This window comes from Cyanistes caeruleus, chromosome 38 (genome assembly GCF_971803275.1).
Source record: "Cyanistes caeruleus chromosome 38, bCyaCae1.hap1.1, whole genome shotgun sequence".
NCBI classification, from domain to species: Eukaryota; Metazoa; Chordata; class Aves; order Passeriformes; family Paridae; genus Cyanistes; species Cyanistes caeruleus.
This window is the reverse complement of record NC_141739.1, coordinates 230,986-253,514: the sequence shown is the minus strand read 5'-3', so window position 1 is coordinate 253,514 and position 22,529 is coordinate 230,986. Positions and strand designations below refer to the sequence as shown.

At 53.6% G+C, this 22,529-nt stretch overlaps 1 protein-coding gene and 1 pseudogene across 3 annotated transcripts; both read right to left on the bottom strand.

Annotated features, from left to right (window-relative positions):
* Window positions 1-182: 182 nt before the first annotated feature.
* Window positions 183-22,330, bottom strand: CLASRP (CLK4 associating serine/arginine rich protein). Of its 3 annotated transcripts, none has more exons than XR_015281571.1 (21): window positions 22,268-22,291; window positions 19,393-20,518; window positions 18,096-18,193; window positions 17,127-17,228; window positions 16,596-16,675; window positions 16,397-16,481; window positions 14,985-15,133; window positions 14,796-14,892; window positions 14,085-14,163; window positions 13,936-14,009; window positions 13,388-13,429; window positions 12,106-12,318; window positions 10,769-11,050; window positions 8,917-9,150; window positions 7,548-7,591; window positions 6,118-6,178; window positions 5,274-5,332; window positions 4,139-4,185; window positions 3,400-3,482; window positions 1,260-1,284; window positions 183-266 (listed from the first exon to the last, which is right to left on the bottom strand). XR_015281571.1 is itself a non-coding variant. In XM_086871987.1 (21 exons), the coding sequence occupies exons 2-21, from the start codon at window positions 19,489-19,491 to the stop codon at window positions 224-226; spliced, it is 1,992 nt and encodes a 663-aa protein (XP_086728113.1). In that variant the 5' UTR covers window positions 19,492-20,549; window positions 22,268-22,330; the 3' UTR covers window positions 183-223. The 3 variants fall into 3 exon arrangements, 2 of the variants coding, with proteins under 2 accessions (XP_086728113.1, XP_086728114.1); XM_086871987.1 differs by having other exon boundaries at window positions 7,552-7,591; window positions 19,393-20,549; window positions 22,268-22,330; XM_086871988.1 differs by having other exon boundaries at window positions 7,552-7,591; window positions 22,268-22,294.
* Window positions 12,528-13,340, bottom strand: LOC147647388 (uncharacterized; annotated as a pseudogene).
* Window positions 22,331-22,529: the final 199 nt, after the last annotated feature.

Genomic DNA, 22,529 nt, shown 5'->3' with positions numbered 1-22,529 from the left:
TTTTCCAGTCTCCCCCCATTTTTCCCGATTTTCCCCTCATTTTCCCGGATTTTTCCCTGTTTTTCCCCCATTTTCCCGGATTTTTCCCCATTTTCCCGGATTTTTCCCTGTTTTTCCCCCATTTTCCCGGATTTTTCCCTGTTTTTCCCCCATTTTCCCCGTCGGGATTGACAATTCCAGGATTTCTCTTTTCCCATGGATTTTATTGGGGGGGTCCCGTCCGTCAGTGCCGGTAGTGGGGGCTCCGGGAATGGGACCGGGAATGCCTGCGGGAAAACGGGAATGCCGGGAATGCCGGGAAAACGGGAAAATGGGAATTCTGGGAATGCCGGGAATGCTGGGAATTCTGGGATATCCCCGGGAAAATGGGAATGGGAATTCTGGGATACCCCTGGGAAAACGGGAATGCCGGGAATGCCGGGAAAATGGGAATGCCGGGAATTCCGGGATACCCCCGGGAAAACGGGAATTCTGGGATACCCCCGGGAAAATGGGAATGGGAAATCTGGGATACCCCTGGGAAAACGGGAATGCCGGGAATGCCGGGAAAACGGGAATTCTGGGAATTCTGGGAATGCCGGGAATGCTGGGAATTCTGGGAATGCTGGGAATTCTGGGATACCCCCGGGAAAATGGGAGTGGGAATTCTGGGATACCCCTGGGAAAACGGGAATTCTGGGAATTCCGGGAATGCCGGGAAAACGGGAATTCCGGGAAAATGGGAATTCTGGGATACACCGGGAAAATGGGAATGGGAATTCTGGGAATGGGAATTCTGGGAATGCTGGGAATTCTGGGATAGCCCTGGGAAAACGGGAATGGGAATTCTGGGAATGGGAATTCTGGGATACACTGGGAATGCTGGGAATTCTGGGAATGCCGGGAATTCTGGGACCCCCCTGGGAATGCCGGGAATGGGAATTCCGGGATCCCCCCGGGAAAACAGGAATGGGAATTCTGGGATAGCCCTGGGAAAATGGGAATGGGAATTCTGGGATACCCCGGGAATGGGAATTCCGGGACCCCCCCAGGAACACCGGGAACAGGGCCTGGGGGGGATTTGGGATCCCCGGGATGCAGAAATCCCGGGAATGGGGGGAAATTCGGGATCCCCGGGGCTGGATCAACCCCGGGGGGGTCTCTGGGAATGCCGGGAATGCCGGGAATGTTGGGAATGCCGGGAATGTTGGGAATGTTGGGAATGCCGGGAATCCCGGGAATGTTGGGAATGTTGGGAATGCCGGGAATTGCGGCCGTACCTTCGTGAGGAGCTGTACTCCCGACCTGCCGGGAAAGGGATCCCGTCAGCTCCCAAATCCCACTTTTTTCCCCCATTTTTCCCGTTTTTCCCACCTTTTCCCACTTTTTTCCCATTTTCCCCTCATTTTCCCCCGTTTTTCCCACCTTTTCCCCCATTTTTCCCACTTTTCCCCCACTTTTCCCCCGTTTTTCCCCCCTTTTCCCACTTTTTTCCCGTTTTTCCCTCATTTTCCCCCATTTTTCCCATTTTTCCCGTTTTTCCCTCATTTTCCCGCCCCCTGCCTTCGCCTCCCTCCGAATCCCGGGGTTTTTTTTCCCGTTTTTCCAGCTGGGAATTCCCCCCTCCCCCTCCCCCCATGGAATTCTCTGGGAATTTTGGGAACGGAGCCCGCGGATCCATGGAAAAGTGGGAATTTTGGGAATTCCTCGGGAATTCCTCAGGATGGGAGCCCGGGGAATTTGGGAATTTTGGGAATTTGGGAATTTTGGGAATTCCTCAGGAATTCCTCAGGATCAGAGCCTGGGGAATTCGGGAATTTTGGGAATTTGGGAATTTTGGGAATTCCTCAGGATGGGAGCCTGGGGAATTTGGGAATTTTGGGAATTTTGGGAATCCCTCAGGATGGGAGCCTGGGGAATTTGGGGCTCGCGCCGGATTTTGGGGGGAATCACCTGGAATTGTGGGAGCGGAGCCCCGGGGGGGCCGGGAATTCTGGGAATTTTGGGAATTTTGGGAATTTTGGGAATCCCGTGGCGGGGGGAGGGGCACAGACCGTGGCGGGGGGAGGGGCACAGACCGTGGCGGGGGGAGGGGCTGCGGCTCTGGCGGCTGTACTGGGGCTCCGGGAATTCTGGGAATTTTGGGAATTTTGGGAATTTTGGGAATCCCGGGGAGGGGGAGGGGCACAGACCGTGGCGGGGGGAGGGGCACGGACCGTGGCGGGGGGAGGGGCACGGACCGTGGCGGGGGGAGGGGCACGGACCGTGGCGGGGGGAGGGGCTGCGGCTCTGGCGGCTGTACTGACGCTCTGGGAATTTTGGGAATTTTGGGAATTTTGGGAATGTGGGGGATCCCGGGGAGGGGGAGGGGCACAGACCGTGGCGGGGGGAGGGGCACGGACTGTGGCGGGGGGAGGGGCACAGACCGTGGCGGGGGGAGGGGCACGGACCGTGGCGGGGGGAGGGGCTGCGGCTCTGGCGGCTGTACTGGGGCTCCGGGAATTCTGGGAATTTTGGGAATTTTGGGAATTTTGGGAATCCCGGGGAGGGGGAGGGGCACAGACCGTGGCGGGGGGAGGGGCACGGACCGTGGCGGGGGGAGGGGCAGGGGGGGAGGGGCACAGACCGTGGCGGGGGGAGGGGCTGCGGCTCTGGCGGCTGTACTGGGGCTCCGGGAATTCTGGGAATTTTGGGAATTTTGGGAATTTTGGGAATCCCGGGGAGGGGGAGGGGCACAGACCGTGGCGGGGGGAGGGGCACGGACCGTGGCGGGGGGAGGGGCACGGACCGTGGCGGGGGGAGGGGCACGGACCGTGGCGGGGGGAGGGGCTGCGGCTCTGGCGGCTGTACTGACGCTCTGGGAATTTTGGGAATTTTGGGAATTTTGGGAATGTGGGGGATCCCGGGGAGGGGGAGGGGCACAGACCGTGGCGGGGGGAGGGGCACGGACTGTGGCGGGGGGAGGGGCACAGACCGTGGCGGGGGGAGGGGCACGGACCGTGGCGGGGGGAGGGGCTGCGGCTCTGGCGGCTGTACTGGGGCTCCGGGAATTCTGGGAATTCTGGGAATTTTGGGAATTTTGGGAATTTTGGGAATCCCGTGGCGGGGGGAGGGGCACAGACCGTGGCGGGGGGAGGGGCAGGGGGGGAGGGGCACAGACCGTGGCGGGGGGAGGGGCTGCGGCTCTGGCGGCTGTACTGGGGCTCCGGGAATTCTGGGAATTTTGGGAATTTTGGGAATGTGGGGGATCCCGGGGAGGGGGAGGGGCACGGACCGTGGCGGGGGGAGGGGCTGCGGCTCTGGCGGCTGTACTGACGCTCTGGGAATTTTGGGAATTTTGGGAATTCTGGGAATGTTGGGAATCCCGCGGAGGGGCACAGACCGTGGTGGGGGGAGGGGCAGGGGGGGAGGGGCACAGACCGTGGCGGGGGGAGGGGCTGCGGCTCTGGCGGCTGTACTGACGCTCCCACTCCTCGCGCTCCTTCTCCCGGCGCTCCCGCTCCCTGCGCCGGGAAAAACACGGGAATAACGGGATGGGAAAAATGGGAATAAACGGGATGGGAGAAACACGGGAATAACGGGATCGGGGAAAAATGGGAATAACGGGATGGGGAACGGGAAAAACGGGATCGGGAACAGGGAATAACGGGATCGGGAACAGGAATAACGGGATGGGAATGGGAATAAACGGGATCGGGGAGGGGAAAAATGGGATTGGGATGGGAAATCAGGATCAGGAACAGGGAAATCGGGATCAGGGATGGGAAATCGGGATCAGGGCGGGGAAATCGGGATCAGGGCAGGGAAATCGGGATCAGGGCAGGGAAATCGGGATCAGGGATGGGAAATCGGGATCAGGGCGGGGAAATCGGGATCAGGGCAGGGAAATCGGGATCAGGGCAGGGAAATCGGGATCAGGGCAGGGAAATCAGGATCAGGAACAGGGAAATCGGGATCAGGGCAGGGAAATCAGGATCAGGAACAGGGAAATCGGGATCAGGGCAGGGAAATCGGGATCAGGAACAGGGAAATCGGGATCAGGGATGGGAAATCGGGATCAGGGCGGGGAAATCGGGATCAGGGATGGGAATTTGGGATGGGGACGGGAATTTGGGATGGGGACGGGAATTTGGGATGGGGACGGGAATTTGGGAATTACTTCATGCGGATTTTCCGGGCCATGGCGCGGAGCTCGTCCTCCCGCTCCTGGGAAGGAGAAATTCCCGTCAGATCCCGGGGATTCCCGGGAATTCCGGCTCCGCCCACCCGGTCCCGGCCCTTTTGATCCTGGTTTTTATCCCAGGTTTTTATCCCAATTAAATCCCAATTTTATCCCAATTAAATCCCATTTTATCCCAATTAAATCCTGATTTTATCCCAATTAAATCCCAATTTTATCCCAATTAAATCCTGATTTTATCCCAATTAAATCCTGATTTTATCCCAATTAAATCCCGGTTTTATCCCAATTAAATCCCATTTTTATCTCAATTAAATCCTGATTTTATCCCAATTAAATCCCAATTTTATCCCAATTAAATCCGGATTTTATCCCAATTAAATCCCAAATAATTCCTGGTTTTATCCCAATTTTTATCCCGGTTTTTCCCTGGATCCAATCCCGATCCAATCCCGGTTTTTATCCCGATCCAGTCCCGGTTTTTATCCTGATCCAGTTCCGGTTTTTATCCCGATCCAGTCCCGGTTTTTATCCCGATCCAGTTCCGGTTTTTATCCCGATCCAGTCCCGGTTTTTATCCCGATCCAGTTCCGGTTTTTATCCCAATCCAGTTCCGGTTTTTCCCAGCTCCAATCCCATTTCTATCCCGGTTTTTATCCCATTTTTATCCCAGTTTTTCCCAGCTCCAATCCTGGTTTTTATCCCATTTTCATCCTGGATCCAATCCCGGTTTTATCCCGTTTCTATCCCAGTTTTTTATCCCATTTTTAATCCCATTTTTATCCCATTTTTATCCTCTTTCTATCCTGGTTTTTATCCCATTTTTAATCCCATTTTTTCCTGTTTTTATCCCACTTTCAATCCTGTTTTTTCCCATTTTTATCCCGGTTTTTAAACCTGGTTTTTATTCCATTTTTTCCCTGGATCCAATCCTGTTTTTTCCCACTTTTTCCCCATTTTTATCCCACTTTTTCCCGTTTTTATCCCGTTTTTTCCCACTTTTTCCCCATTTTTATCCCGCTTTTACCCCATTTTTATCCCATTTTTCCCGTTTTCATCCCGTTTTTTCCCGTTTTTTCCCGTTTTTTCCCGTTTTCACCCCATTTTTCCCCACCTGTCTCTCGTGCTCCTGCTGCAGCAGCTTCTCCTGCGCCGCCTTCTTGTCAGCCCGGACTGCCAAGGCAGCGGGAATTCCGGGATCGGGGGGAATTCCGGGAATTCCGGGGGGATTGGGGGGGAATTCTGGGAATTCCGGGGGGATTGGGGGGGGAATTCCGGGAATTCCGGGGGGATTGGGGGGGAATTCCGGGATTTGGGAAGAATTCTGAGGGATTTGGGGAAATCTGCAGGGGATTTTTGGGAATTCTGGGGGGGATTTTTGGGAATTCTGGGGGGATTTGGGAATGCCAGGTTGATCTGGGGGGGAATTCCGGGGAGATTTGGAGAATTTTGGGGGGGATTTGGGGGAATTTTTGGGAATTCTGGGGGGGATTTTTGGGAATTCTGGGGGGATTCGGGAATGCCAGGGGGATTCGGGAGGGAATTCCGGAGGATTTGGGGGAATTCTTGGGGAATTTTGGGAATCCCAGGGGGATTTGAGGGGATTTTTGGGAATTCTGGGGGGTTTGGGGGAATCCCAGAGGGATTTTGGGGGAGATTTGGGAGATTTTGGGAATCCCGGGGGATTTTGGGAATCCCAGAGGGATTTTGGGGAATTCTGGGAATTCCAAGGTTGGATTTTCTGGGAATTCCCGGAGATTTTGGGGGAATCCCGGAGGTTCTGAGGGATTTGGGAGTTCCCAGGGACCCAGAGCGGATTTTGGGGGGGATTTTGGGGAATTTCCGGCGATTCCCGAAGGAATTCCTTCGGGACGATCCGAAGGGGCTTCGAGGGAGTCGCGGGCCGGGGATTTCGGGGCGGATTCCCGGGGATTTGGGGGAATTTTGGGAATTCTCACACTGCCTGTTGAGAGCTTTCTGCATCCGCAGCCGGAGCTTCTCCTGCGGGGTCAGCTTGGGCTGCAAAAATCGGGAATTTGGGTCAGGAAAAGGGGCCGGGATGGGGAAGGGGAAGCCCGGGAAACCCCCCCGGAGCCGCTCCCGACCATCCCGACCCCGCCCGGGAACTGGGGGCGCGGAAAGTTCCGGAAGGGAGGGAAAAAAGGGGAAAATCCTGGGGAAAAAAAAGGTGGGAAGTTTGGGGAGTGTGGGGGGAAAAGTGGGAAAAATCCGGGGGAAACCCCAGGGAAACCTGGGAGAATCCAAGGAAAATTGGGAAAATCCGGGAAAATTTAAGAAAATACTGGGAAAATCTGGGGAAAAACGTGGGGAAAATGGGAAAATCTGGGAAAAAACGTGGGAAAAATGGGAAAATCTGGGAAAAAACGTGGGGAAAATGAGAAAATCTGGGAAAAAATGTGGGAGAAATGGGAAAATCTGGGGAAAAACGTGGGAAAAATGAGAAAATCTGGGGAAAAACGTGGGAAAAATGGGAAAATCTGGGGAAAAACGTGGGAGAAATGAGAAAATCTGGGAAAAAACGTGGGAAAATGGGAAAATCTGGGAAAAAACGTGGGAAAAATGAGAAAATCTGGGAAAAAACGTGGGAAAAATGGGAAAATCTGGGAAAAAACATGGGAAAAATGGGAAAATCTGGGAAAAAACGTGGGAAAAATGAGAAAATCTGGGAAAAATGGAGGAGAAGTTTAAAAAGTTTGGGAAAATCTGGGAGATTGAAAGAAAATCCTGGAAAATGTGGGGAAAATCTGGGAAAATCCAGGAAAAAAAATCTAAAAAAATCTGGGGAAAAAAAAACCAGGAAAATGCAGGAAAATTTGGGAAAAATCCAGGGAAATCTAAGAAAATCCAGGGAAAAATCAGAAAAATCTAAAAAAATACAAGGAAAATTTGGGAATAAACCTGGGAAAATCCAGGGAAATGTGGGAAAATCCAGGGAAATCTAAAAAAAATTCTGGGGAAAATCAAAAAAGATTTGGGAATAAACCTGGGAAAATTCAGGAAAATACAAAAAATTCCAGGAAAAATCAAAAAAAAATTGGGGGAAAATTTGGGAAATTGTGGGAAAATCGAAAAAAAATGCAGGGAAAATCCAAGAAAAATTGGGAAAATTTGGGAAAATCTAAAAAAATCCAGGGAAAATGTGGGAAAATTTGGGAAAATGTGGGAAAACGCAGGAAAAGGGGCCCTCCAGAGCCGATTTCCCCCCCAAATCCCAGGGAAATGCCAGGGAAATGCCAGGGAATGCCGGGAATTCCCCCCCTCCGAGCGCCCCCGGGATCTCTGGGATTCCCTGGATCCGTGATCCCAAACTCTGATCCCAAACTCGGCAGGAATTCCGTTCAGAACAAGGGGAAGTTCCAATTCTTACTGACTTTGGCAGCTCCGGAATCTTTACCCGCGGCAGCGTCGGCCCTGGGGGAAAAACGGGAATTTGGGGGGGCTGGGGGGAAATTGGGGGGGAATATTGGGAAAAATTGGGGGGAATTGGGGGGGAATTGGGGGGAAATTTGGGGGGAATTGTTGGGAAAAATTGGGGGAAAATTGGGGGGAATTGTGGGGAAATTGGGGGGAATTATTGGGAAAAATTGGGGGGAATTATTGGGAAAAATTTGGGGAAAATTGGGGGAAAATTGGGAAAAATTGGGGGAAAATTGGGGAAAATTGGGGGAAATTTGGGGGAAATTGGGGGAAAATTGGGGGGAATTATTGGGAATTGAGGAAAATATTGGGAAAATATTGGGGGAAATAATTAGGAATAAATTGGAGGGGATTTGGGGGATCCCAGAGGGATTTTGGGGGGATTTGGGGAGATTTTGGTGGAAATTTTGCTGCAGATTTTGGTGGAATTTGTGTGAATTTTGCTGAATATTTTGGTGGAATTTGGGTGAATTTTGCTGCAGATTTCACTGGAATTTGGGTGAATTTTGCTGTAGATTTGTGTGAATTTTGCTGCAGATTTGGGTGAATTTTGCAGTATGTTTCACTGGAATTTTGATGAATTTTCCTGTATATTTGGGTGATTTTTCCTGTGTATTTCACTGGAATTTGGGTGAATTTTCCTGTATATTTCACTGGAATTTGGGTGATTTTTCCTGTGTATTTCGGTGAATTTTCCTGTATATTTGGGTGAATTTTGCTGTATGTTTCACTGGAATTTGGGTGATTTTTCCTGTGTATTTCACTGGAATTTGGGTGATTTTTCCTGTGTATTTCACTGGAATTTGGGTGATTTTTCCTGTATGTTTCACTGGAATTTGGGTGAATTTTGCTGCAGATTTGGGTGAATTTTGCTGCAGATTTCACTGGAATTTTGATGAATTTTGCTGTATATTTGGGTGATTTTTCCTGCAGATTTCACTGGAATTTTGATGAATTTTCCTGTATGTTTCACTGGAATTTGGGTGATTTTTCCTGTATATTTCACTAGAATTTTGATGAATTTTCCTGTATGTTTCACTGGAATTTGGGTGATTTTTCCTGTATATTTCACTGGAATTTTGATGAATTTTCCTGTATGTTTCACTGGAATTTGTGTGAATTTTGCTGTATATTTGGGTGATTTTTCCTGTGTATTTCACTGGAATTTGGGTGAATTTTCCTGCAGATTTCACTGGAATTTGGGTGATTTTTCCTGTATGTTTCCCTGGAATTTGGGTGAATTTTGCTGCAGATTTCACTGGAATTTGCGTTGACCTCAGTGGAATTTTCCAGAAGCCTCCAGCCCATTCCCCACTCACTTTTTCAGCTTGTCTCCGGCGGGGGGCTCGGCCGGGGGGCGCGGGGGGTTCCTGTCCCGGGCCGGGCTGGGGGAGCGGGAGGAGGACGGGGAGAGGCTGCGGGGGCTGCGGGGGCTGCGGGGGCTGCGGGGGCTGCGGCTGCGGCTGCTGCGGCTGCGGCTGCGGCTGCGGCTGCTCCAGCGGCGCCACGAACGCGCCGAGCGCCGGCAGCGCTCCCGCGACGCCGAGCGGCTCCTGGGGGGGAAACGGGGGGGAAAAATGGGGAGAGAACAGGGGGAAATGGGGGGGAAATGGGGGGGAAATGGGGAGAGAACAGGGGGAAATGGGGAGAGAACAGGGGGAAATGGGGGGGAAATGGGGAGAGAACAGGGGGAAATGGGGAGAGAACAGGGGGAAATGGGGAGAGAACAGGGGGAAATGGGGGGGAAATGGGGGAAAAAATGGGGGAAAAATGGGGAGAGAACAGGGGGAAATGGGGGGGAAATGGGGGGGAAATGGGGGAGAGAACAGGGGGAAATGGGGGGGAAATGGGGAGAGAACAGGGGGAAATGGGGGGGAAATGGGGAAAAAAATAGGGGAAAAAATGGGGAAAGAATAGGGGGAAATGAGGGGGAAATGGGGGAAATGGGGGGGGAAATGGGGGAAAAATAGGGGGAAACGGGGGGGAAAAATGGGGAAAGAATAGGGGGAAATGGGGGGGAAATGGGGGGAAAGAATAGGGGGGAATTGGGGAAAAATGGGGGAAAAATGGGGGGGAATTGGGGAAAAATGGAGGAAAAATTGGGGAAAAAATGGGGGGGAAATGGGGGAAAAATAGGGGGGAATTGGGGAAAAATGGGGGAAATGGGGGAAAAATTGGGGAAAAAATAGGGGGGAATTGGGGAAAAATTGGGGAAAAAATAGGGGGAAATGGGGGGGAAATGGGGGGAAAGAATAGGGGGAAATGGGGAGGAAATGGGGGGGAATTGGGGAAAAAATAGGGGGAAACGGGGGGGAAAAATGGGGAAAAAATAGGGGGAAATGGGGGAAAAATGGGGAAAGAAGAGGGGGAAATGGGGAAAAAATAGGGGGAAATGGGGGGAATAGAGAAAAAGTTGGCAATGTGTCCCAAAATGTCCCAAACACCATCCAAAGTGTCCCCAAATGCCCCAAGCTTCACCCAAAGGGTCTCAAAGTGTCCCAAAACGTCCCAAACTCCACGTGAAGTGACCCAAAATGACCCAAACTCCACCCAAAATACCCCAAAGTGTCCCCAAAGATCCCCAGAGTGTCCCCAAAGGTCCCCAGGTGTCCCCAGGTGTCCCCAGGTGTCCCCAAAGTGTCCCCAGGTATCCCCAGGCGTCCCCAGCTGTCCCCAGGTGTGTCCCCAGCTGTCCCCAGCTGTCCCCAGGTGTGTCCCCAGCTGTCCCCAGCTGTCCCCAGGTGTCCCCAGCTGTCCCCAGCTGTCCCCAGCTGTCCCCAGAGTGTCCCCAGGTGTCCCCAGCTGTCCCCAGGTGTCCCCAGCTGTCCCCAAACATCCCCAGCTGTCCCCAGGTGTGTCCCCAGCTGTCCCCAGCTGTCCCCAGGTGTCCCCAGGTGTGTCCCCAGGTGTCCCCAGCTGTCCCCAGCTGTCCCCAGGTGTGTCCCCAGCTGTCCCCAGCTGTCCCCAGCTGTCCCCAGGTGTGTCCCCAGGTGCCCCCAGCTGTCCCCAGGTGTGTCCCCAGCTGTCCCCAGGTGTCCCCAGGTGTGTCCCCAGCTGTCCCCAGGTGTCCCCAGCTGTCCCCAAACATCCCCAGCTGTCCCCAGGTGTCCCCAAAGGTCCCCAAAGTGTCCCAGCTGTCCCCAGAGTGCCCCAGGTGTCCCCAGCGCTGACCGGGAGCGCCGGCGCCGGCGCGGGCCGCGTTCCGGGGAGCGGGAGCGGCGCCGGCTGTCGCGGGATCCCCCCCGGGAGTAGCGGCGGCTGCGGCTCCGGGAGCGGCTCCGGGAGCGGCTGCGGCTCCGGGAGCGGCTGCGGGAGCGGCGCCGGCTCCGGAAGGTTCCGCGGGAGCGGCGGCAGCGGCGCGAGCGGCGCGAGTGCCGGGAGCCGGAGCTGCACGAGGAGGAGGAGCAGGAGCGGGAGGAGGAGGAGGAGGAGGAGGAGGAGGAAGAGCGGCGCCTGGAAAAGGGAAACGGGGTGAGAAAAATGGGGGGAAATGGGGGGAAAATAAAATAAATGGGGAAAAAATGGGGGAAAAAATAAAAGAAATGGGGGAAAAAATGGGGAAAAAATAAAAGAAATGGGGGAAAAATGGGGGGAAAATGGGGGAAAAATAAAGAAATGGGGGAAAAAATAGGGGAAAAATAAAATAAATGGGGGAAAAAATGGGGGGAAAACGGGGGAAAAAATAAAATAAATGGGGGAAAAAATGGGGGAAAAATAAAATAAATGGGGGAAAAATGGGGGGAAAATGGGGGGAAAATGGGGGGAAAATAAAAGAAATGGGGAAAAATGGGGGAAAAAATGGGGGAAAAATAAGGAGAAATTAGGGAAAAAATAGGGAAAAAAAATAAAAGAAATGGGGGAAAAAATGGGGGAAAAAATAAAGAAATGGGGGAAAAAATGGGGGAAAAATGGGGGAAAAATAAGGAGAAATTAGGGAAAAAATAAGGAAAAAAAATAAAAGAAATGGGGGAAAAAAGGGGGAAATTCAGGAAAAAAAGGGGAAAAATTCAGGAAAAAAAGGGGAAAATTCAGGAAAAAAAGGGGAAAAATTAATGGAAAAAGGGGAAAACTCAGGAAAAAAGGGGAAAAATTCAGGAAAAAAGGGGAAAATTCAGGAAAAAAGGGGAAAACTTCAGGAAAAAAGGGGAAAAATTAAGGAAAAAAGGGGAAAATTCAGGGAAAAAGGGAAAAATTAAGGAAAAAAAGGGGAAAAATTCAGAAAAAAGGGAAAAATTCAGGAAAAAAACAGGAAAAAACTAATGAAAAAAGGGGAAAACTCAGAAGAAAGGGGGAAAACTCAGGAAAAAAGGGGGAAAATTCAGGAAAAAAGGGGAAAAATTCAGGGAAAAATTCAGGAAAAAAGGGGAAAATTCAGAAAAAAGGGGAAAACTCAGGAAAAAAGGGGAAAAATTCAGGAAAAAATAGGAAAAACTAATGAAAAAAGGGGAAAAATTAATGAAAAAAGGGGAAAACTCAGTTAAAAAGGGGGAGAAGAGGAAGGCACCGACCGGGACGAGGCTGCATGCGCGGGCGCCGAGGCTCCCGGCTGCGCCTGGCGCTGCCGCTCCCGGGAGCCGCGGCTCCTCCCGGCGGCGTCGGACGCGGCGGCCGCCTCCTCGTCGCTGCCGCCGAAGCTGGTGATGAAGGTGATCTTCTCCTCGTGGCCGGGGGAAGGGGAGCGGGAGCGGGAGCGCGATTCCGAGCTGGATTCCGACGGGGAGCTGCTGCCGCCGGGGGACGGGGGTCAGGCAGTTCCCGGGGCTCCCGGGGGGGGTTTGGGGGATTTTGGGGGATTTTGGGGGGATTTTGGGGGATTTTGGGGGGATTTTGGGGGGATTTTGGGGGGATTTTGGGGGGATTTGGAGGGATTTTGGGGGGATTTGGGGGGATTTCGGGGGGATTTGGAGGGATTTTGGGGGGATTTGGGGGGATTTCGGGGGGATTTGGGGGATTTTGGGGGGGATTTTGGGGGGATTTGGGGGGATTTGGGGGATTTTGGGGGGATTTTGGGGGGATTTTGGGGGGATTTCGGGGGGATTTGGGGGGATTTCGGGGGGATTTGGGGGGATTTTGGAGGATTTTGGGGGGATTTGGGGGGATTTGGGGGGGATTTGGGGGGATTTGGGGGGATTTCGGGGGGATTTGGGGGGATTTGGGGGGATTTGGGGGGATTTGGGGGGATTTTGGGGGGATTTTGGGGGGGATTTGGGGGATTTTGGGGGGGATTTGGGGGGATTTGGGGGGATTTGGGGGATTTTGGGGGGATTCTGGGGGGATTTTCGAGGGGATTTTGGGGGGATTTGGGGGGATTTGGGGGGATTTTGGGGGGATTTCAGGGGGATTTGGGGGGATTCTGGGGGGATTTTGGGGGGATTTGGGGGGATTTGGGGGGATTTTGGGGGGATTTTGGGGGATTTTGGGGGGATTTTGGGGGGGATTTGGGGGGATTTCGGGGGGATTTGGGGGGATTTGGGGGGATTTTGGGGGGATTTGGGGGGATTTCGGGGGGATTTGGGGGGATTTCGGGGGGATTTGGGGGGATTTTGGGGGGATTTTGGGGGGATTTGGGGGGATTTGGGGGGATTTTGGGGGGATTTTGGGGGGATTTGGGGGGATTTCGGGGGGATTTGGGGGGATTTCGGGGGGATTTGGGGGGATTTGGGGGGATTTGGGGGGATTTGGGGGGATTTTGGGGGGATTTTGGGGGGATTTCGGGGGGATTTGGGGGGATTTGGGGGGATTTTGGGGGGATTTTGGGGAATTGCAGCCCCGGAATCCCGGAGCTGTTACCGTTTGTAGGGGTCGTAGGTGGGGCTGTCCCGGCGGGCGTAGCTGTGGAGGGGGAGAAATGGGATTTAGGGGAGAAAAATGGGGATTTGGGGGGGGAAAATGGGGATTTGGGGGAGAATTTGAGGTGGAAATGGGATTTGGGGGGGAAAAATTGGGATTTGGGGGGGGAAAATGGGGATTTGGGGAGGGAAAAATGGGGATTTGGGGAGGGAAAAATGGGGATTTGGGGCAGGGATTTGGGGGGGAAATGGGATTTGAGGGGGGAAATGGGGATTTGGGGGGGAAAAATTGGGATTTGGGGGGGGGAATGGGGATTGGGGAGGGGAAATTGGGATTTGGGGGGGAAAATGGGATTTGGGGGGGGGGAAAGGGAGGATTTGGGATAAAAATGGGATTTGGGGGGGAATTAGGGGGATTTGGGAAGGAAAAGCTGGGACTGGGGGGGAAAATGGTGGGATTCAGGGTAAAAAACGGGATTTGGGACGGAAAAGGTGGGATTTGGGGGGGATAAATGCTGGGATTTGGGATGAAAACGTTGGGAATCTCACCTGGGGGGGCTGATTTTCCGGCCCTTCAGCCGCTTCTCCCGGAACTCCCGGCGCTGCCGGCGGGAGCGGCGGCCCTGGGGGAAGGGTTGGATTTTTTTGGGATTTTTCCAAGGGGAAATTCCCGTTTTTTTCCCGGATTTTTCCCTCACCGAGTACATGGCCTTCTCCTCCTCCAAGGCTTTGGCGTTCTTGATGGCTTCGGCCTCTTCCTTGTCCTTCCTCAGCATCCTTTTTCCAGGAGAAAAATAAAAAAAAGCGGGATCAGGGCGGGATTTCAGAGAGATCCGGAATTCCCAGGAAAAGGGGGAGCCCTGAGGCAAATTTCAGGGAAAAATGAGATTTTTAAGGCAGAATTTCAAGGGAAAAATGGGATTTTTAAGGCAGAATTTCAAGGGAAAAATGGGATTTTCACAGGAGAATCTCAGGGAAAAGGATAAGTCTGGAAAAAAAGGGAGAATTCCCAAGGAAAAATGGGATTTCCAGGAGAGAATCCCCAAGAAAAACCGAGATTTCTGAGCCAAAATCCCAAGGGAAAACAGGGTTCTCAGGAGAATCCAGGGAAAAATGTGATTCCTGAGCAAAGATCCCAAGGAAAAATGTGGTTTTTAGGAGAGAATCTTGAAGAAAAATGGGATTCCTGAGCCAAAATCCCAAGGAAAAATGTGGTTTTTAGGAGAGAATCTTGAAGAAAAATGGGATTCCTGAGCCAAGATCCCAAGGAAAATGTGTTTTTTAGGAGAGAATCTTGAAGAAAAATGTGATTTCTAAGCCAAAATGCCAAGGAAAAGCAGGAGCCCCCGTCCCCGGGATGGTTTTGGGGGAGGATCCCGGCTTTTCCCGAGCTTTTTTCCGGGATTTACCTGACGAAATCCCCCTCGGCCATGCCGTAGGTCGTGGCCTGCTTGTTCAGGTCGGCCACTTGCTCCTGGTTCAGCTCATCCACGTCCACTTCCACATCTGGGGAAAGAAAGAAAGCGGGAAAATCCCGGAATTCCGGCCGGAACGACGCGGCCCGAGCGCCGTTCCCAGAGCCGGGAACATCCCCTTACCGATATCCGGGATCACTTCGTCCTCGTCCGTGTTGGAATCTTCCTCGGAGTCTTCCTCGTCCCCGCCTCGCTTTTCCAGGGAATTTTCCAGCTCCTCCACGGTGCTGTCCTCGTAGGTGTAGCCTATGGAAGCCTTTTTTTCCGCCAGCCTGGGGAGTTTTGGGGACACAAATCCCTCCATCCCGGGGTTTCTGGGGGGTTTTTTTTCCCACCGGGAGATTCCCTCGGGAATGAGGAGAAGCCGAAGAGGCCGCCCCGGATTTCCCTCGGAGGGGAAAATGGGAGTTCTGAGGAGAAATGGGAATTCTGAGGGAAAATGGGAGTTCTGAGGGAAAATGGGAGTTCTGAGGGGAAAATGGGAATTCTGAGGGGAAATGGGAATTCTGAGGGGGAATTCTGAGGGAAAATGGGAATTCTGAGGGAAAATGGGAGTTCTGAGGGGAAAATGGGAATTCTGAGGGGGAATGGGAATTCTGAGGGGAAATGGGAATTCTGAGGGGAAAATGGGAGTTCTGAGGGGAAAATGGGAGTTCTGAGGGGAAAATGGGAGTTCTGAGGGGAAATGGGAGTTCTGAGGGGGAATGGGAATTCTGAGGGGGAATTCTGAGGGGAAAGGGGAATTCTGAGGGAAAATGGGAGTTCTGAGGGGAAATGGGAATTCTGAGGGGAAATGGGAATTCTGAGGGGGAATTCTGAGAGGAAAGGGGAGTTCTGAGGGGAAATGGGAATTCTGAGGGGGAATTCTGAAAGGAAAATGGGAATTCTGAGGGAAAAAGGGAGTTCTGAGGTGGAATTCTGAGGGAAAATGGGAATTCTGAGGGAAAATGGGAATTCTGAGGGAAAATGGGAATTCTGAGGGAAAATGGGAGTTCTGAGGGGATATGGGAGGCCTGAGGGGGAATGGGAATTCTGAGGGGGAATTCTGAAAGGAAAATGGGAATTCTGAGGGAAAATGGGAGGTCTGAGGTGGAATTCTGAGGGAAAATGGGAACTCTGAGGGAAAAAAGGAGTTCTGAGATAGAATTCTGAGGGAGAATGGGAATTCTGAGGGAAAATGGGAGGCCTGAGGGAAAATGGGAGGCCTGAGTTGGAATTCTGAGGGGAAAATGGGAATTCTGAGGGAAAATGGGAGTTCTGAGTTGGAACTGTGAGGGGAAAATGGGAATTCTGAGGGAAAATACGAGTTCTGAAGGGGAATTCTGAGGGAAAATGGGAATTCCCAAGCCAGAACCCCAAGCAAAACCAGGAGCCCTTCCCAGGACGGTTTTGGGGGAGATCCCAGCAAAGGAGTGAGGGGAAAACTGGGACTGGTGGGGTTATCCCAGAGCTGGGATCATTCCCGAGGGTGTGGGGCTGCATTCCCGATGTTTTCCCACCCGAAATTCCCAGAAATTCCGACTATTCTCCCTCACTTTTTCTTCTCATCCTCGTTGGGTTTCTGCAGGCCACCATAGAGCTCATCGATGTAGATCTGGTACAGGCACTGCTCCTCCGAGACTGGGATCGGGAATTCCGGGATGAAATCATTCCCAAAATCCCTCGGGAACCTCCCCCAGGGCAGCCGGAGGGGCCGGAATTCCCAAAAAACAAAACCGGGAAAAAGGGACTCACTGCCAGCGAAGTCGTTCTGCACCAGGCCCCGGTACCGCTCGTAGTTACATTTGCGCTCGTCTGACTCCTGCTCCGGTGAGCTGAAAAACGGGAATTCTGAGGGGATTTTGGGATCAAAACGGGGATTTTGGGGGTTAAAGCTGGATTTTGGAGTCCAAAGGGGGATTTGGGGGAAAAAAAATTGGATTTGGGGGGGGAAAAATGAGGGGTTTTTAGGGAGCTTCCCGATTGCAGCTGTGCTTGCGATCGTTGGATTCCTGCTCTGGTGAGCTGGAAAAATGGGATTTCTGAGGGGATTTTGGGATCAGAACAGGGATTTTGGGGGTTAAAGGTGGATTTTAGGGATCAAATGAGGACTTTGTGGTAAAAAAAGCTGGATTTGGGGGGGAAAAAGGAGGATTTTGGGGAGCAAAACAGGGATTTTACGGCTCCAAATGGGAATTTCGGCTCCCAAACCCGGATTTTTTTAGGAATCCCCCCCAGATTTCCAAAGGGTCGGGAATTCCTTGGGAATTTTGTTGGGAATCTTACGTGGGGCTGAGCAGGGCCGGGGTGTACATGGGGATGAAATCCAGGTGAGCCCGCACGTCGAACCTGTCGATCATGTTGTTGGTGTCCCCCTGCCAGGGCATCCTGCCGGGAAAAATTGGGAAAAATCCCGGATTTCGACAGAATTTTCCTCCTTTCCTTCAGGAAAAAAACCCTCAAAATAAACGGGAAAAGCGGCTCCTCCCCACCCCCCAAAAAAAGTGAATTATTTTTGGCTGGATGGGTTAAAAAAAAAGTTAAATTTTTAAAGTCAAAAATCGAATTTTTAAAACTAAAAATCAATTTTTTTAAAATTAAAAATCAAGTTTTTTTAGAATTAAAAATTAAATTTTTAGAATTAAAAGCTGATTTTTGTTTCCTGGGAGAACTGGGATTTGTCGAGGCCTGGGGGCGATTCCAGGGATTCCGTGGAATTTTCCGGCTGGGACGAGCAGGATTCCTCCTTTCCATCAGCCAAAAAATGGGAAATGACTCCAAAAAAACCCTCAATTCTCCCTGGATTTGCTTGAAACCGCCCAAATTCCAACCCTTGGGAATCCCAGGATTTCTCCAGGCACGGGAGAGCGATCCAAGGAACATTCCAGAAATAATTCCATGAAATTTATCCCCAAAATGACCCAAATCCCCCCTTTCCCATCCCCAAGAATCGGGAGCGGCGGCTCCAAACCCCCCCGGATTTGCCCGAATTCCGGCCCCTGGGAATCCCAGGATTTCTCCAGGCACAGGAGGTTTATCCAAGGAACATTCCAGAAATAATTCCACAAAATTTATCCCCAAAATGACCCAAATCCCCCTTTTCCCATCCCCAAAAATCGGGAGCGGCGGCTCCAAACCCCCCCGGATTTGCCCGAATTCCGGCCCCTGGGAATCCCGGGCTTTCTGCAGCCCCCGGGGCCGATCCCGGGGACGTTCCCCCGGAATTCCGGGCGGGAATTCCCGCTCCGGGCTCACATGTTGACGGGGCTCTCGGCTGCCAGGGCCACGGCAGAGTCCAGGTGCACCTTGCAGGCCCGGCCGTGCACCTGCAGGAACTGCGCCGGGTCCTTCTTCTGGGAAACGGAAAATTCCGGAAAATTCCGGGAGTTAGGGAAGAAAACGAGCGGGAACCACGGCAGAGAGGGCGGGAGAAATCCCGGGAAAAGGAGGGGGAATTCCCGGGAAAAGGAGGGGGAATTCCCGGGAAAAGGAGGGGGAATTCCCGGGAAAAAGAGGGGGAAATCCCCGGGAAAAGGAGGGGGAAATTCCTGGGAAAAGGAGGGAGAATTCCCGGGAAAAGGAGGGAGAATTCCCGGGAAAAGGAGGGGGAAATTCCCGGGAAAAGGAGGGGGAAATTCCTGGGAAAAGGAGGGAGGATTCCCGGGAAAAGGAGGGGGAAATTCCCGGGAAAAGGAGGGGGAATTCCCGGGAAAAGGAGGGGGAAATTCCTGGGAAAAGGAGGGGGAATTCCCGGGAAAAGGAGGGGGAATTCCCGGGAAAAGGAGGGGGAATTCCAGGAAAGGTTTGGGAAGGGAAGGGAGGGTTTGAGGGGGGTTCTGGGGGGAATTCCGGGGGAAAATGGGAATGTTGGACTGCAAACTGGGATTGAACTGGGACAGGGACCCCCAAACTGGGACAGGACCCCCAAACTGGGACAGGGACCCCCCCCAAACTGGGACAGGGACCCCCCCCAAACTGGCCCAGACTGGTTCTGCCCCAAACAACTGGCCCAAACTGGCCCAGACTGGTTTTAACCCCCCCAAACTGGCCCAAACTGGTTCTGCCCCCCCCGAACTGGCCCAAACTGGCTCAGACTGGCCCAGACTGGTTTTAACCCCCCCAAACTGGCCCAGACTGGTTCTGCCCCCCCCAAACTGGCCCAGACTGGTTCTGTCCTCCCCGAACTGGTCCAAACTGGCCCAGACCGGTTGTGCCCCCCCCCAGACTGGCCCAGACTGGTTCTGTCCCCCCCGAACTGGCCCAAACTGGCCCAAACTGGCCCAGACCGGTTCTGTCCCCCCTAAACTGGCCCAGACTGGCCCAGACTGGTTCTGTCCCCCCCGAACTGGCCCAAACTGGCCCAAACTGGCCCAGACCGGTTTTATCCCCCCCAGACCGGCCCAGACCGGTTCTGTCCCCCCCGAACTGGCCCAAACTGGCCCAGACTGGCCCAGACCGGTTCTGTCCCCCCCGAACTGGCCCAAACTGGCCCAGACTGGCCCAGACCGGTTTTATCCCCCCCAGACCGGCCCAGACCGGCCGTGCCCCTCACGATTTTCTCGTAGTACTCGCGGCGGCGCTCGGCGCGTTTCTTGTAATCCACCATCATCCCCCGCAGCTTCCGCTCGTGCTTCCGCGCCTCGTGCCACATCCCGGCACCCGCCCGGCCACCGGCAGCGCCGGGAGATCGCCGGGAGCGCCGGGAGACCGCCGGGAGATCACCGGGAGATCACCGGGAGCACCGGGAGATCACCGGGAGATCACCGGGAGATCGCCGGGAGCGCCGGGAGACCGCCGGGAGATCACCGGGAGATCACCGGGAGATCGCCGGGAGCGCCGGGAGACCGCCGGGAGATCACCGGGAACGCCGGGAGATCACCGGGAGATCACCGGGAGATCACTGGGAGATCACCGGGAGATCACCGGGAGATCACCGGGAGATCGCCGGGAGATCGCCGGGAGATCACCGGGAGCGCCGGGAGATCGCCGGGAGATCACCGGGAGATCACCGGGAACGCCGGGAGATCACCGGGAGATCGCCGGGAGATCGCCGGGAGATCACCGGGAGATCACCGGGAGATCACCGGGAGCGCCGGGAACGCCGGGAGATCACCGGGAGATCACCGGGAGATCGCCGGGAGATCACCGGGAGATCACCGGGAGATCACCGGGAGCACCGGGAGATCACCGGGAGATCACCGGGAGATCACCGGGAGCGCCGGGAACGCCGGGAGATCACCGGGAGATCACCGGGAACGCCGGGAGATCACCGGGAGCGCCGGGAGATCAGCGGGAGATCACCGGGAGCGCCGGGAGATCGCCGGGAGATCGCCGGGAGATCAGCGGGAGATCACCGGGAACGCCGGGAGATCGCCGGGAGATCACCGGGAGATCACCGGGAGATCGCCGGGAGATCGCCGGGAGATCACCGGGAGATCGCCGGGAGCGCCGGGAGCGCCGGGAGATCACCGGGAGATCACCAGGAGATCACCGGGAGATCACCAGGAGCGCCGGGAGATCACCGGGAGATCACCGGGAGATCGCCGGGAGATCACCAGGAGCGCCGGGAGATCACCGGGAGATCACCGGGAGATCACCGGGAGATCACCGGGAGATCACCGGGAACCCCAAGAGATCACCGGGAGATCACCGGGAACCGTGCCGGAACACCGGGAACCCTGCGGGAACAGCGGGAGATCAGCGGGAATCCTGCCGGAACAGCAGGAATCCTGAGAGATCACCGGGAACAGTGGGAGATCACTGGGAATCCCAGGAGATCACCAGGAGCCCTGCCGGATCACCGGGAACACCGGGAGATCACCGGGAACACCGGGAGATCACCGGGAATCCCAGAAAATCACCAGGAATCCTGAGAGATCACCGGGAGCACCAGGAGATCGCCGGGAGTGCCAGGAGATCACCGGGAATCCCGAGAGATCACCGGGAACACCAGGAGATCACTGGGAATCCCAGGAGATCACCAGGAGCCCTGCCGGATCACCGGGAACACCGGGAGATCACCAGGAATCTTGGGAAATCACCGGGAATCCCGGGAGCCCTGAGAGATCCCCGGGAATCCCGGGAGCCCCGGGAAGCGCCCGGAACCTTCCGCAGCACCGGGAGGGGGAGGGGAACGGCCTGGGGGGGGAATTGGGGATTTAAAGGGGGAAATTCCGGATTAAAAAGGGAAATTCGGGATTAAAAAGGGAAATTTGGGATTAAAAAGGGAAATTTGGGATTAAAAAGGGAAATTCGGGATTAAAAAGGGAAATTCGGGATTAAAAAGGGAAATTCGGGATTAAAAAGGGAAATTCCGGATTAAAAAGGGAAATTCGGGATTAAAAAGGGAAATTCGGGATTAAAAAGGGAAATTTGGGATTAAAAAGGGAAATTTGGGATTAAAAAGGGAAATTCGGGATTAAAAAGGGAAATTCGGGATTAAAAAGGGAAATTCCGGATTAAAAAGGGAAATTCGGGATTAAAAAGGGAAATTCAGGATTAAAAAGGGAAATTCGGGATTAAAAAGGGAAATTCGGGATTAAAAAGGGAAATTCGGGATTAAAAAGGGGGAAATTCGGGACTGGGGGGGTTGGGATTGAGGGGGGATTTGGGGTTAAAAAGGGAAATTTGGGGTTAGAAAGGGGAAATTTGGGATTGAAGGAAAATCTGGGAATGAGGGGGAAATTTGGGATTGAAAAGGGAAATTTGGGATTGAGAGGGTTTTTCGGGATCGAGAGAAAAATTTGGGAGCAAAAAGGGATTTTGGGGATGGAGAAACGGAAAAAGGGAAAACGGGAATAATTAAAATGGGAATGGGGAGAATAAAAATGGGAATAAAAAAGGGAAAAGGAATTAAAAAACGGGAATAAAAAGGGGGGAAAAGAGAATTAAAGAATGGGAATAAAGGGGGGAAAAATGGAATTAAAAATGGGAAAATGGAAATAAAAGGGAAAGGGAAAATTGGGAATGAGAGGGGAGGGGCGTTAATTAAGGGGGAATCCCGAGGGGGGGTAATTAGGGCGTTAATTAAGGGGGAATCCCGAGGGGGGGGTAATTAGGGCGCTAATTAAGGGGGAATCCCGAGGGGGGGGTAATTAGGGCGTTAATTAAGGGGGAATCCCGAGGGGGGGTAATTAGGGCGTTAATTAAGGGGGAATCCCGAGGGGGGGTAATTAGGGCGTTAATTAAGGGGGAATCCCGAGGGGGGGTAATTAGGGCGTTAATTAAGGGGGAATCCCGAGGGGGGGTAATTAGGGCGTTAATTAAGGGGGAATCCCGAGGGGGGGGTAATTAGGGCGTTAATTAAGGGGGAATCCCGAGGGGGGGTAATTAGGGCGTTAATTAAGGGGGAACCCCGAGGGGGGGGTAATTAGGGCGTTAATTAAGGCGTTAATTGGGAGAGAGGCCCCGCGACCAGCGCCGCTCACCGCGCTCGGCGCCACCCGGAAGCGGAAGTGACGACACAGGAGAGGCGACGACGCGGAAAAATGGAGGAAGAAGGGCGGGGTCTAAACGGGGCGGGGCTTTGCGCCAGAACGAGGCTGGGGCGGGGCCTCGCATCAGAACGAGGTGGGGGCGTGGCTTCTGCCAGAACGAGGCTGGGGCGGGGCTTGGGGCGGGGTTTGTTGTGTGGGCGGGGCCTGCGCGGGTTCTCTTCCGGGTTCTACTCCCAGTTCCGTACTGGGATGG